The sequence below is a fragment of the Gopherus flavomarginatus genome, chromosome 1 (assembly GCF_025201925.1).
Source record: "Gopherus flavomarginatus isolate rGopFla2 chromosome 1, rGopFla2.mat.asm, whole genome shotgun sequence".
NCBI lineage: Eukaryota > Metazoa > Chordata > Testudines > Testudinidae > Gopherus > Gopherus flavomarginatus.
In genome coordinates, this window is record NC_066617.1 from 117,275,567 (window position 1) to 117,290,947 (window position 15,381).

The 15,381-nt window shown below is 38.6% G+C and overlaps 1 protein-coding gene across 11 annotated transcripts in view; it reads left to right on the forward strand.

Moving 5' to 3' along the window:
- Nucleotides 1-15,381, forward strand: part of ERC1 (ELKS/RAB6-interacting/CAST family member 1) — a 604,755-nt gene that overhangs the window by 544,929 nt on the left and 44,445 nt on the right. For 9 of the 11 annotated variants that reach the window (XM_050918047.1, XM_050918052.1, XM_050918028.1 and 6 more), the window contains one exon: nucleotides 8,067-8,168. In XM_050918047.1, the coding sequence (XP_050774004.1) occupies nucleotides 8,067-8,168 (102 nt within the window). Of the gene's footprint in view, nucleotides 1-8,066; nucleotides 8,169-9,821; nucleotides 9,889-15,381 lie in introns of all 11 variants that reach the window. The other 2 variants (XM_050918091.1, XM_050918092.1) reach the window with 1 other exon arrangement.

Here is a 15,381-nt window from a genome sequence, read left to right on the forward strand (position 1 = left end):
GAGATTCATAAGAGAAAATGAATTTACTAAAGACAATCAAATACCACACACCTTTCTTCTATTAAATATTACTCCTAATACTGAACTTGCAAAAGCAGGAAAGAATTACCCAGATACTATCAGCAGCATAAGGAAGATTCAGGCAGGCAGGTTAATTGGCATACATCTTAAGCCATGAACTAATGTGATACAAACTTCTGAACGTGAGTTTACAGTGAAATTGATCTGTAGTTAACGCATTTTATAGGAAGGCTTTCTATACGCTACTAGGCTTCATACAATAAAAGCCCAACATTCAAAACATTAAAATCAATTAAAAAAAACTGAAACAGACCAAATATCCAACCAGAAAAAACAGGAACCTAATTTAGAATCAAACACCCAAAACCTTCAATGTAAGCCATCCTACCAGCAAAAGGAATCAATTCCCAACTGGTGCAAAAAATACTGGAGAGGAAACAACAGATGGGAGAGGAAAAACAAGTTGTGGTGAGATTTAGCTGAAAATAATCAAGGCTGGGTCAACTTAAATAAATGTGTTTGCCTGCTTTTAGGGCACCCTATAGCAAGGGACACTGGTATTACCTTTTCTGGTAGATAATTCCACAGTAGAGTAACCTCAGTCCTATCTGTGGCCTGGGATTGGGATCAGACTTGCCCTGGCCAACTAAGGCAGGGGCACAGAGTCAGAGACATTCTCTCATGTATTTCAAGCATAGATTATTAAGGCTTTTATATGCTACTTTTAAGAAGGGCAGGTGTAACCAACTGTCTCATTCTTATCATAAGGATTAAATGAGCAACTCATTCTACTTATTGTTACCGTCTTCAAATGAGTTTCAATAGATGTATTTCATGACTTTGTGTGGTATCAGTGATCCTAGACTTATTTAAGCTGTAATCATGGGATGCTATATATGTCCTTTTGATCTTGTCTTAAGACTTTGAATCACAGGCCACACTATTTGTGTAAACCAGCACTGTGGTAAACATTCTCAGACTCCAACCCTTCTTTACAGGTCTCAGAAATAAAGGAAAACACCTTCCTGCCTGGAATCTTTAGATGTGGTGCTGAGATGTCAAAGATACAACATACCTTTCACCCCTCAGGATCATTAGCAATGAACAGGACTGCTATTTATTTTAGAACAGATGTAACTAAAACACACAACCTTTATTACTTGAAAGCTGGGATTGGGGTGATTTGAGCTCTTGTAAAAGAAATGGCTGGAGAAGAAGGGAGTTAAGTCTCATTATCGCTGTTTAGTAAACCAGAGAACTGTAAACGAAGTGTGAGAGAACATATACTAACTTGTTAAATTATGGATACTCCATTATGGGGAATCCCAAACTCAAGATCTGGTTTGGGATGACGTTTATATCTCTGGTGCTAGCTTTGCAGAATCCAAACCAGTACCTCACAGTAGACTTTTCAGCAGGAGATCTTGTTAGTAACATGTGCCTTTCCTAAGGCACCAGTATTGCTCCAAGAGGCATCCCTGAACAGAGGAGATTTCAATTCAGTTTTTAAAAGATCAACACATATTATATATACATGTTATGTATTGCCCTGGAGATAAGTGAACACCTGAGCTGCAGGAGTACTACATGGTATACCTCCATTTGTTTGAAGTTGAACTTTTCGAACATGTGGCAGCCAAGTTTTTCCAGGAAAAAAATGTGGGCAAATGAGCAGCAATATGGATGAATTAAAACTACATGATAACTGGGCTGACAAAGTATACCACTCGGTTATATAACAAATCTATAACATTATAAGCAGGTGATTGGAAAGTCTTTACCTCAGATATAATCTATGCTCAGTCCTGCATATCTTGGAAAATGCTGGCAGATGAATTGTGCATATGCTGTTTTGCTGAAATAACAAAAACGAAACTTCATGAAGCAAGACAGTTCTGGTAATCCAGTTTAGTGATAACATAGAAGGCTTTTCCCTGGACTCCTGCTGATCACATCAATCTGTTCTTAATTAGCAGTGAGGTCCCTACTGGTTATACTGAACATCCCCAGAAGGCATCTAAACCCAGCTAAAGATGTCCCTTTTTTAAGCCTCACAAATAAAGATGACCTGTCAGAATGTAACCTCTCCATCAGGTTTGGAGAACGTTCTGCAGGATCTTAAATATTTTAAATGTGAGGGTGAAGCATGTAAATCAATTCACTCCGTTCCTTGATCTCTGCAGTAAAATCATGAGGGGACATTAAACAAGGCATCGCACTATATTATCCCTGCAAAGAAATCATGGGTAGAAAGGTGATTCACACAGGGATTGTCTTCTGCTTGTGTCTGCCCCAGTGGATACCAGTAGAGAGATCCTGAGGGCATTTGTATAGGGCATTGCTGTCTCCATGTTGAATACCTGCTGGGACACCCTAGAGGGCATTAACAATCAAAGTGTCCTGATTTTCAGAGATGCTGAACACAACAACTTCTGTTGAAGTTCACCACCTCTGAAAATCAGGCCCTTTTTTGATTGTCTGTGCATTATCTTTGCAGCGGTGAGGAGGAGGATTTATTTACACATTGTTTCTGCATGTCTGTGCATTCAGTGAAACCCTCAACTCTGACTAAAAAAAATGAAGTGAGAGAGCAGCCTGTAGAAGATGACTCCTTTAACTCACTGACAGGCATACTGTCTCCACCACATATCCATTTCTCACAAGTATAGTCATTATATTAACATGATGTAATCTGGGTCTTTTTTAAACTTTACATTAAAGGATTAACAAAGCTTGTTTAGGCTAGTTAGAAGAGCCAGGAACTCCACTAATCAGATGTTTTACCAAAACTGAGAGAATAGTCATTGATGTCATGGTCAGAGAATAGTCATTTTTGCTAGTATGCTTTGTAATGGGAGAATAGATTTTCTGAGTATCCCATCCTGATTCAAGTCTTTTGGGAACCTCTCTGTACATCTGATAAAAATAACTTAGTGCAATATGAATATTAACCAAACCGGCTGAATGCAGACAGTGTGTAGCTTTTATAGCCTTAGTTCTTCTCTTGCTTTCCCTAGTCTCTGAAAGGCCTCTCTGGAGAGAAAGCTCGATCTGTCCCTGAAGTTGAAATTTGAGTTCAAAATCTTGCCAGGTAAAGGTGTCTTCCAGGCAATGGGCATCCTTCACAAATGTTAAAGAAAGCTATGTGTGGTCATGATCCAGTATAAATTTATTTAATGTAACATTTTATACAAACTGTGCCCTAATATGTAGTATAGAGTTAAATACAGTGTGTATATAGATTTAAATCAGTGGTTTTTAAATTGACCCGTGATGTTCAGTGATCTAACATCTGTCAGTCTTCAGGTAGTGGTAGTTCTGGCTATTTGCTCCCCTGTGTTGGTCTCCTGTAGAGTTTCTAAAGTATTTCACCACTAAGTTCCATATTACATCTCTACATTCTGTGCATCTGCTCCATATCAGTCTTTTTTGTTAAGGGTTAATTTAACTGTGATAAAATCTGTAGATAGACACCAGAATTTCGAGTGTTAGTGAACACAAAAGGTGAGCAGAAGCAAACTATAGAATGACCTGTAGACTTTAAGGCAGGGAGAAATCCCATACTAATAAATGAGAAATCCTGCATCAGGAGAGAGGAAATAAGTAACACATTTAAAAGAGGTGTCATCAAACAGCTACATCCATCATGTTTTCTCTTTAATACTTTCCCATTATATGTAACCAACTGGTGTAATTTCAGTGGGAGAGATGTGTCTTTTTTGAACACCCTACTTAGGTCCCACATTCCTACAGAGAATATCCTGTCTAAAAAAGTAAAGTACAGTATGAAAAGATTTTAGAACCACTGGGTTAACTAAAACAAACGAACAGACACACAGAAATTAAGAGATACAGGCAAGGAAGAAAAGAGAGATTTTCAGATGAGATTTGAACTGAGAGGGAGAATCGGTGAGGAAGATGGATACTGGATGGCTGTTCCAGATGTTGAGATGCAGAAGGCATGGTTCTTGTAACTGAAGTGGTGAGATTGTGTGAAAGGGCAGAATAGAGGCCAGTGTTGAGTAAGTGGAGGGAGTAGGGAGGGAAGTAGTGACAAAGTAGCAGATTCATGGAGGCTTTTACAAACAGAGGACAAGATGAGTTAGTGCTGCTGGTATAGCTCATCATAGCAATGGAGGAAATATTTTAAACCAAGCGACAAACCCAATGCTCTTTCAGAAGTCATACTTCAGAGACTAACAGCTGAGAGTCCATGGAGGCCTGTTGAAGGCTTTGACACCCCTGTCATGTGAAAAAGGATACCATAATTGAGACTTAATTTTTTTGATGGAGAGGATCTTATTTCATATTAATCATTATATAAGAATGTCCTCTGTTGGTTTTCTCTTTTTTTCTTAAGTGATTGGTGGTGCACAGGGAAGGAATCTCTTACCTGAGGAAGCGTGTAGTATATCAGTAAAACATCTGGGACAACTGAGACACCTAGCATAGTCAGTTTCTAACACAGAAGTGCTGTTTTATATCCATTTTCAGTTTTAACTTTGAGTGGCACATGCACACAGCAGTTACCTTCCCAAAGAAACATAAAGCAAAAACTTCAGTCTAAGGCGCAGCTCTTACGTGTGCACGTTCTGAAAGCTAACCCTGCAGTTTCCCGCCTGAGGCATTCCCAATGCCACAGATGTGTCTGCTTCACTCATTCCCTTCCCACAGGATATAGTGGTTAGACCACTGTGTTCGCAAATTTTTTACAGTGGCGTAAGAATGCTTGCCATGGGGTCTGAGGAGAGGTACACCACAACCCCATAAGGTGAGAAAGGAAGTGACTGTGTAGTAGCCCAATGACATAGCAGTTAAGACTGCAGGATGCTGGAGTTGGGAGGGGGGAAAGTTACTCACATGTTTCCCCATAGTATAGTAAGCTGTTTTTCCTCATAAACACTTCCACCTATGTAAGGCTATGTTCTAGAAATTTCCATCCTGCGTATTCAATAGCTGTAGGAGAGGAACTCAATACAGTTATTCCAGGTGCTCAGCAGACTCCTAATTAGAAGTCCCCAATTAGCTTTCAGAAGTCCATAGAAGTTTTTAGTTTCCATGCCCAATAGGCAGAGGCTTATAAAAATACTCCTTATTCTTCAGCCCTATGCATGGAGTTGGGAATAGATTTTATCATTCATTATTAACCAAATGACTTTGCTTTGACTGAGTTCTTTAACAAAGAACTTTCATACTTGAAAAAAAAATCATTTCAAATGGTATCCTACCAGTAAATAGACTTTTGTTATTCTATCTTGATTTTTTTGCTAAATTTCAAAAATATGTGTATTCCATCTCTTTAATGGCTGTCATCTAGAACTTCTAGTGAAATCATAATGCTGAATTTGTAACATCTTCATGCTGAGCCTTGGATATCAGAACAAGGTTAAAGCTTAACAGCAGAAGTAGCAGAAAGTGAAGTTAGGCTATCAGGGAGAGAATCCTTTTTGAAAACTTAAAAAAACAAAAACAGAAATACAGAAAATAACTGACTAGGTGAACTGTTTTATATGTTACTTTCATCACCGGGGTGTTGCAAGGTTTAATTTGGGTTGGGATTTTCAAAGAAGCCTAAGGGAGTTAAGCCCCTAAATCAAATTGAAATGGATTGAGGATCTAACTCTTTTAGGTTCCTTTAAAAACCCAGCCTTACAGTCTGTAAAATTCTCTAAACACAGTAAGTGCTGTATAATTGCTAAGTTCTAGTAGTATATTTCCTATTGAATCATTGTGAAAGCCACTTGAAACCAAATCAGTAATGTGTATAATGTCTTCAGTCCCACATCACAGGTTTTGTGAATGAGAGGCTTCTTTTTCCAATGTTTATCTCTGTATAGCCTTCTGTTCCTATGATGGCTCTAAGAAGGTTTTTACAAGTGTTAGCCTGCATTGAAACTTGTCAACCATGCAATGCTTCTCAAAGTCATTGCTTTCATTTTGTGCAGCCAATGAATGCTGCTGTACTGAAATTCATGTTAAGTATATATCAGTTCCCATAATGCATTCTTTCACAAATGCTTCCTAGTTCATGTAAGTTAACTGAGAGGCAGTTTTATTTATTTTCTGATTTATCAACAATCAAGATCAGATATTTCAAGTGTAATTGATGAGATTCTGATCTGTGCATCTACTTAAAAGGAAATCATTTTAAAAACAATTTACTCTTAAATATAATAAAAACCGTAACCACAGAGAAAGCTGCCATCTTGACAACTAACTAATTAGTTATTTGTAAAGTGCTGTGAAAGTGCAAATAGTATTACTATTGACTGATGAAGAGTGGGACTGGTAATTCAGATCTTATTTGCCTTAATGGAGAAAACCTTCTGTAAGGTTAAGTTGTTGGTTTTTCAAGTGCAGTTTAGTGGTAACCACTGTTAAATTAACCCAAAATCTAGAATTTAGAACTTGTCTACAACAACTTTGAAAGCCCCTGCTATTCAACATGCAGTCAAATGAAATCTAAATTCTCTATCCTAAGAAGGATCATTAAAGTGGCAGCATCTACTGAGAAACTATTCAGTTATGGAGAGAGTGAATCACTAACAGGTATATCTCCAAACAGCTTTGAACATTCATTTAATGTATATTATTATTTAGTAAATCTTTAGCTATGAATGTATAAAGACGTATATAAAACTGTTATTTATCTTCTCTAATGTAGGATTCTCAAACTTTTTCACACTTTGAGGACCACTTTTTAATAGAGCATTAGTCTCAGGGACACCTCCCCTTGCGTTTGCTTGTTGGGATAGTAATGTTAGGTTAGTATTTAATATATTTTTAACTGTCTCTTAAAGCAGGTCAGCAGCTGGAAACAAAGAGAGCGGGCACCATGTCATACGCCAACTCTCCTCAGACTACCAGCAAGTGTTCCATGGATCTCTGTTTGAGAACCACTGACTAAATAAATCCCATACAAAACACATTTACTTTTTCACTATTGCCTCAGAATTTACCTTAAGTGCAATTCAGGAAAGAGGAGCATAGGAATTATCAAACTGGACCAGACTGAGGATACGTCTGCTCCAGTATCGTGTCTCTAGCAGTGGCTAGTACCTGGTCAAGGAAATTTTATCCTGTCTAATCTGACTGTGGGTGGTGGTATTATTGATATACATAATATAACATTTTTTATTTTACTAAACCCTGAAGCTCCATATCATGTTGCCATGAGTTGCATATGTGATTTATGCTTTGTGTAAAAATTATAAGAAGTAATTCATTTGATCGGTTTTAAAATTTGTTTCCTTTTAATTTCATTGGACATACCTTGTTCTTGTATTATGAAATAGTAGCTAGGAGTTCCCAGCTGACTTCATGTAATTGCTATTTGATATATCTCTATTATGTTACCTCTAATTCATCTTCCCTCCAAAGTAATTACTTCTCATCTTTATAAACTCTCACATGACAAACTCTCTCTCAATTTTTCTTACCTTTCTTTGGATTTTTTCCATTTCTGCTATGTCCTTTTTGAAAACTAAATTTGAGTATTCAAATGGAGAGTGTACTTTTTCTGGCACGTAGGTTTATATTATGCCATTTATAATATCTTCAGTATTGATTTGTATCCCCTTATTAACATGGCTTCATAGCTTGTTTTCTTTTTGACCAACCCTTCGCATTTAACAGATGTTTTCATTGAGCTGTCCACATTGATGCCTTTTTTCTTAAGCAGTTTAATCAAGAACTTAATTCCCCTGTACACATTTGCACAGTGCAATCGTTATTAGGTGCAACTCAGAGGATGAGAGAGTTAATTACAAAGCTAATTTAGCTGCACAGTGAAGTGAAGTGGCCTGTATGTGCTGACTAATTTTTACTTTTGCTTTGTGGCTACACTTAATCTATAGTACGTTGTGTATTTTGTACAAGTATTGTGTACTTTGAATGTCAATGATTTTCATGGGCTTTGTCTGGCATGCACCGAATAGTGCACAGTGTTATAAAATGCATTTCCTTGACTATTGCCCTCTGCCTTAAAGCACTTTCAATTTACTCAGTTGAAAGTAAATGTATTTCTCATTCTTTTTCCCTCATAGACTCAGAATCGCATGAAGTTAATGGCAGATAACTATGAGGATGACCACCTCAAATCCTCATCCCATTCCAACCAAACCAACCACAAACCCTCTCCAGACCAGGTAATACTTCTCTCCTTTTCTCTTTTAAAATGACTTTTAACTACCGGGCCTGATTATTTTTGAGTCATATGTAGCTTTTCCCAACGTGCATGAAGTATCCGAAACAAAAACAACATTCCAGAGTGAAATTAGAAGATAGAAATGGTTGCAGCTGTTTTGCTGGCTTTCTTGAAGACCCTTGCAAGATGTACAAATGCTCCCAAGTGCTGAGTTGTCTTTAGTGGGGTGAAGAGGGGACAAAGGAATGTTAATGTCTTGACTATCCCATGAAACTTAAGCAGGAGCTGTCTCCAAGCACGTTCAGATTTCAGTAATACGAGTCACCTGTTCTGGAGTGCTTGGAGTGGCTTCACCATTCTTGCTGGGACTCGTGAGAATAATCACCTCTAATAAGAAGGGTCCTGAACTATTTATCTCTGTGAATAGCAGGAAATCTTGGTCAGGGTCAGCTTATTGGTCTCTGGATTGTGTGTGGGCAATTACTTCCATTTCCCAGAAGGAATCCTAACTTGTATGCCAGATGAGCACAAGTTGTTTCTTCTGAAGCTCAGTGGGTCATGAACTGAAAGAAGATCAATTTACCATTTCTAAGGCATAGTAGAGCCTCATGTGTCATTTACTAAGATCAGCCATGTATTTGATATCCATCCCTTGGGTAACACAGAGACTGCCAACCTAATTACAAATTTCACATTGAAACCTCACGTGTTCCAGGTTAATTAAAACATTCAAAAACTGTAATTGGTCCCTAGACTGAGAGATGGGAATACCTTACCTTTCTCAATCCTTTGGCTGACCTGTAAGTAGCACTGATGGTTCTGAATGGAGCTGGAACTCATCCTGGTCTGCTGAAGAATGAGTCATTGTAACATGGCAGTTCTGAGGAGAATGAAAGTAGAAAATGGAGGAGCCTAAACACATACACACACACCCCAAAATCCCATATTTTAAAACTTCCTTTCATATCTACACCAGACTCTCTCTGAAAATAATATTGTGAAAAACTGTTGAAGACATGGTGTTCATTGCTCTTGAGGAGATAAAAGTGATGCAAACACAGGAATGAGTATAAAATTTTCTTACTACTTAACCGCCTTCCTGGTGTTGTAAATGAAGAACATCATGAATGAGTGGCTTCAGGCCTCCAGGACATTCTTTGCAGGTGTCAGATCTATTTTCTTTGAGAGAAGGATTATCAATCTTGAAGATCAAAACAGTGGTCTCCAAATCTCAATTTCCTGGGGAGTAGAAAAGAATCTGCTATTTTACACACTGAAATGTTGTAGTGAAATAAGGGCATTTTCCAAATGTGTATATGGCACCTGACTGAAAATGAAGACTTTGGTAGCATGAACAGGTTAAGAACCAAAAGAGTTTCATGTATGATCTCGCAGTGGGGGACAGGTTACATTTTCAGTTTACGTAAACAAATTCTGAGTAACTGAGCAAAGTTTAAAAGAGAATTAAGAAAGCTATTTCCAATGGTTCGAGTTATTGGAAAGCAGCAGTTCAGAGGACATAGGGAGTTGGAGGCCACTTTTTTCTACTAGTAGTACTTTATAATTATGTCTGTGCTTTAAATACTAACCAACTCTTTATTTCATTCCCATGCTGCTCTGGGGCTTTTTCCCCTTGTCATCTCTCAACCAATAGGATGAGGAGGAAGGTATTTGGGCATAGCCAATCAGATGCTCTTAGTTCAGCCATTTTGTTCAGAATGGTGAGAATCAGCTTTCCTTACCAGTAGAAAAGTTTCCCACAGTCACTCTTGCATCTTGCTTCTGTGTGATTCATGAAATCCGGGTGTGTTTCCTTTCCCTTTCTCACGTGGTCTATGCATGTGGATGTTTCCTACTTATTTGTTGTGTTTTTTATTTCTTCTATGTGTTAAGAATCAAGTTATTGTTTCATGATATTATCGGGAGAACTTTCCAGGGCATGTAATTGAGTTTATATGTGTATATGCAAAGCAACACCATGATTCATGTGAAAGAGAGCAGGAAATGTGTCCTCTACAATTTGCCATTAACCTCATGGTGGAAAATGTTTCCAGTCAGACTCTTTTTGTTTTTTCACAAAGCAATTTGCACTGTAACCAAACCTTTTTTAAATCCTGGTCAGTAATGAATGAGCTCAGAGGTAATATTTCTACCCGGAGATTACATATTTTGAGCATGTTGAGCTCTGCTGCTGAGAACAGTGCCAGACAGATGACCCAAAGCACCAAGTTGCCCCAAATATGTATTAACTCAGAGGAGGCAGCAATTAATAACAACTGCTCAGAATAGGGGACTCTTAGAAAATTAATAGAAAAAATAAGACTCTCCAATTTCTCTCTACATTCCCCTGATTTATTGCCACATTACATATGTGTCATTGCGCACATCAAGTCAATCAGCTGGAAAATTTATTCCACCTGTGACAGTCAAACTTTAATTTCATGCCTTGGGATTTGAATTGAGGAAATCCCTTTTATGGAAAAAAAATTGATAATGTGATTAATTCACACTCCTTGGTGATCTCACACTCCTTTTGAGTCACTTCTCTTGCAATGCTTGTGTGTCAGTGTCTGGTGTTAAGTGTGTAAAGCAATTAGGATGTGTGTAAAGCTCTTGCTGAAGAATGCCATTAAGGATGGAGAGATGAGGTAAGTTGATGGCAAAAAGGAAGAAAGCACTTTGAAGGTAGGAGTCATTCGAACTGATGTTCATTCCAAATTAAAAAGATAGTGTAGCAGATACTGATCAAAAAGATCTTTCCGTTGACCATCCTATGTACTGAGAAAGGAAGAAATCTTAGGAAAATGAGTGTGCTGAATTTCTTTACCATTTTCACAGACTAGGCCCTCGTCCAGACTAACCCGCGGCATCGGCGGGTTAAAATCGATTGCTCGGGGATCGATATATCGCGTCTAGTCTGGACGCGGTGTATCGATCCCCGAGCGCGCTTACATCGATTCCGGAACTCCATCAATCCGAACGGAGTTCCGGAATCGACGCGGAGAGCCGCGGACATCGATGCCGCGCCGTCCAGACTGGTGAGTACCTCGATTTTAGAAATTCGACTTCAGCTACGTTATTCACGTAGCTGAAGTTGCGTATCTAAAATCGATTTTAATTCCTAGTCTGGACGTGGCCTAGGAGTTTGCCAAATTAAGGCAGATGTGGGTTGCCTGTCTGTTAAGCACATACATTTTCTTCAGCTTCCATGCCACAGCAGAGAAGCAAAGAAGAAACAGCATATTCTGTGGATAATGTGGTAGCTAGAGGCCTCTCCTCCCATATATCCCAACAGAGAAGACTGTCAAGCACAAGCCCTTCATATATACCCCAGCAGGGTTGAGAGTAATAAGTGCCTCCCATGCCAGTGGTCCCTAGTGTGATAACATTTTTAGCAGAGTGTTCCATGTATACTAGAAGGGGAGAGTGTGCCACAGCCTTTCCCACTTCTTATATGCTAGAAAGAGAAGGTTTGTTGGCCACAGAGTCTATTTTTTATTTTTGCAGTTGTAAAATTTAGTTATTTAGTTCATTAATGCAAGAGATTGATAGTATAGGAAGCCAGCTTTGTTTTTTTCCAGAAATTGTTCTAGCCATGGGCATCTATACACTTCTGCTCAGTACTGAAGTAAAAGGGCTTTTATACATGGTGCATTAGTCTGCTCTAGAGGGGCATAAATTCTAGTGCGCACTAGTGTGTTGTGGCACTCCGTGGCCTGTGTGGACCCTCCTGGCATACACTAAGAATTCTGCTGTGCATGTTGATGTAGCCTCATTTCAAATTGTACTACGTTAATGCTCAGTAGGGAACTTTTAATGCTCGCCAGCCACGTCCACATGGTCCGGTTAGTGCATAACACGCCAGTACACACTAGAATTTATGTCCCTGTAGTGCAGACAAACACACACTAGAGGCCACCAAAACATTTACTACATGTAACTAAATGTTTATAGTGTAACATCTGAACCTGACCCACATTACTGGTAATGTTTAATTATACTTAACTCAGTGCATGACAGCAGTATTGTAGACACACTCTCTTGATACATGGCACTGCCTCTCCAAGTATGTACTGTATATACAGCTGCAATGTTTGGTACTGTGTGCTCAGAGACTGCAAATCTAACAGAACTGTGATACACCATGACAATCTTCTCTGTAGCCTCACTGCCTTACCTTCTGGATTCTTTCCACCCTATCCTTTCATTCCCCATAGGTGCTCTTATTCTTCTATTTTGGTACCCTTTTCTTTCATTCGTTATTAGAGTATGCTCATTTTATATGAGCATCAACGCTGGCCCTTTATCCTTCTCAAGTGTTAAATTCTGCTAGCCATTGGAAATGGGAGTGCCATAGTTGGTTTGTTACTGCTCATTGTTACCAGTAGTAGTATGGTTTTATGTATGGTAACATAAGAGTGTCTGAGCGACTGGCTGAAGTAGGACTGAGTGTACTTGTAGGCTGTAAAGTTTTACATTGTTTTGTTTTTGAATGCAGTTATTTTTCTGTGCATAATTCTACATTTGTAAGTTAAACTTTCATGACGGAGATTGCACTACAGCACTTGTATTAGGTGAATTGAAAAATAATTTTTTTTGTTTTTTTACGGTGCAAATATTCGTAATAAAAAATAAATATAAAGTGAGCACTGTACACTTTGCATTCTGTGTTGTAATTGAAATCAATCTATTTGAAAATGTAGAAAAAATCCAAAAATATTTAAGTAAATGGTATTCTATTATTGTTTAACAGTGCAATTAATCTCAATTCATTTTTTTAATCACATAAGCAGCAAAGAGTCGTGTGGCACCTTATAGACTAACAGACGTTTTGGAGCATGAGCTTTCGTGGGTGAATACCCACTTAGTCAGATGCACGAAGTGGATATTCACTCACGAAAGCTCATGCTCCAAAACGTCTGTTAGTCTATAAGGTGCCACTGGACTCTTAGTCTGGATCTGTAAAAGCAGCAAACACGGCTACCTCTCTGATACTTTAATCACACAGTTAATCACCATTAATTGATTAATGATGGAATAAAAGCCTTTTATACTTTCTTCTCATCTTTTTATTGCCCTCTCTAGTGCTTCTAAGGGTCAAACCATCTCCTCTCAGAGAAGTTCAAAATAGATTATGTAGTGTATATCAACGTGCTATCATATGGTCCTCCAAATATTCAAGCTCTCTCCACTAGAGCATAAGATATGTCCTCTGCTTGCTTCAGGAACATTCCTGTATGCAAAAATTGCAAGGCAACTATGTGGAATAATCATCTTACTTTTCTTAAATACAATGTTTTTGACCTGATTGCAAGATCAGATACCAAATTTGGAAGATCAGTGCTATAACATTTTTCAGTTAGTGACAGTCAGGGCTCCTCAGTCCCACTTTCCAGATGGGTCACTGCTTATCAGTCACCTAGAGTGGGGATCCCCATGGACACATACTTGAAGAAGAGAACAGTTATTTACCTTATAGCAACTGTGGTTCTTCAAGATGCTGTCATCCAGGTGGATTCCGAAACCCATCTTCCGTTCCCACTTTTTGTTGTCCTTCTTATCTGAGATTCAAAATTAGTGGGAGAACTGAGGGATGGCTTCATCTGGTTTGTCCTCTATACCTTTGGCAGTGGGGCACAAGAGACATTGCTATTCCAAAGGTTCTAGTCTTGCACACATAGGATACATGTACACCTACAGTGGGATGCATACAGATGACATCATCGTGACAAACTGTGGTTACTATAATGTAAGTAACTGTTCTTTCCAAGCCCTTCCCGCCTACTGGATTAATACTGCATCTTCTCTGCTATAACTCCATTGGCTCTGTTGAAAGCTTGTCCTTCCTAGTGACTTGAGTACTGTGGTGTAGGTACCAGTGCCATAGCAGTGAAGCAAATATTTACTACTGTCCTAGTTCTTAGTAAGCAATTTCTGAACCTGATAATTTTGTCTTGTGTTTTATTATTTACCATTCTGCTTAGAAGTCATCTCCTTCCCACCTTCTGTCTTAGTTCATTGCCCACTTTAGCATATAGTCCTTCAGCCTGACATGTAACATCTCTCATTTTTCTGGGCTTTCCTATTCCAGACTAACATACATTCCAGCCCTTGGAATGCCTTCTGCCCATTACCCTTCTCTCTAGTTCATACATTTATTTCATTAACTTGTTTTTTACTCTGTGCTAATTTGCTATCCTCAAGATGTCTTGTCCTTTATGTCTTATCAACAAGCACAAAATAACTGATCTTTTTTGATGCATCATTCCTCTTCTTCCTGATTTTGGGATGATGAGACTAAGATTTCCAGATGGAATTTTGTTATCTGTAAATCTGGGATGAATTAAATGATCACGATTGAAGTGTAGCTCGATTGAATCATCTTCCTACTACCTTCACATATCAAAGAAAAGCACAGATAGAACAATATTTTCTAAAACATTCAGAACAGATAGCTCATTTTGATAGAGATTTGGGCTTTTCAGTAAATCATTTCATTCATTTAAACCAAAGGCGATTGTTCCCAGAGTTCCATGACTATCTTGTTTCTTCTCTGTCTTACACTTGACAAGTTCGTCTGCTAGCGGTTTGGTTTCTGTACCAGCTGTGCATTGTGAACCCAAACATCGTGGTTTCTTTCAGGCTTAACTGTTGCGGCTTATGGTACTGTGTTGAAGTCGCTGGTCATTTTCCTACTGTTTCACTATCCAGAGCTCTTGTAGTTCTTGTCCGTCTGTTGGAGAACAGACATGCAAGCTTAGAAGTTTCTGTGAACAGTGAGCTAATAGTTGTGACCATTAAAAAGACTGGACTCAGGTTCAGGTACCCATCTTACATCCATGAGATAGATACACGTATGGGAATAGCTGAAGAAAGGCAGGATGCATTGCTTCCAATACTATTAGGATATAAATTGGGAGAAGAGGAAATGACACAGAAAATGGGACTAGCAATATGGGGAGCATTAATAAGAGAATGAAGTCATTTCCAATAGTAACTGTGAAAATAGGTTTGTGAGGGGAGTTACTAAAATAAGAGCTGATAAGGGCATGCAGCCAATCTAGAAGCTGTACTTTCCTGGCTGGTAAAGACTATAATTACTGAGAGATGCACCAAGATTCAGTTCCAGCTCACAGTAGCCTGGCCCAGGCAATCAGACCACATCCCTCTGCTTAATATAACACAGGGATGAGCCATGTTACTGTACTTAGGAT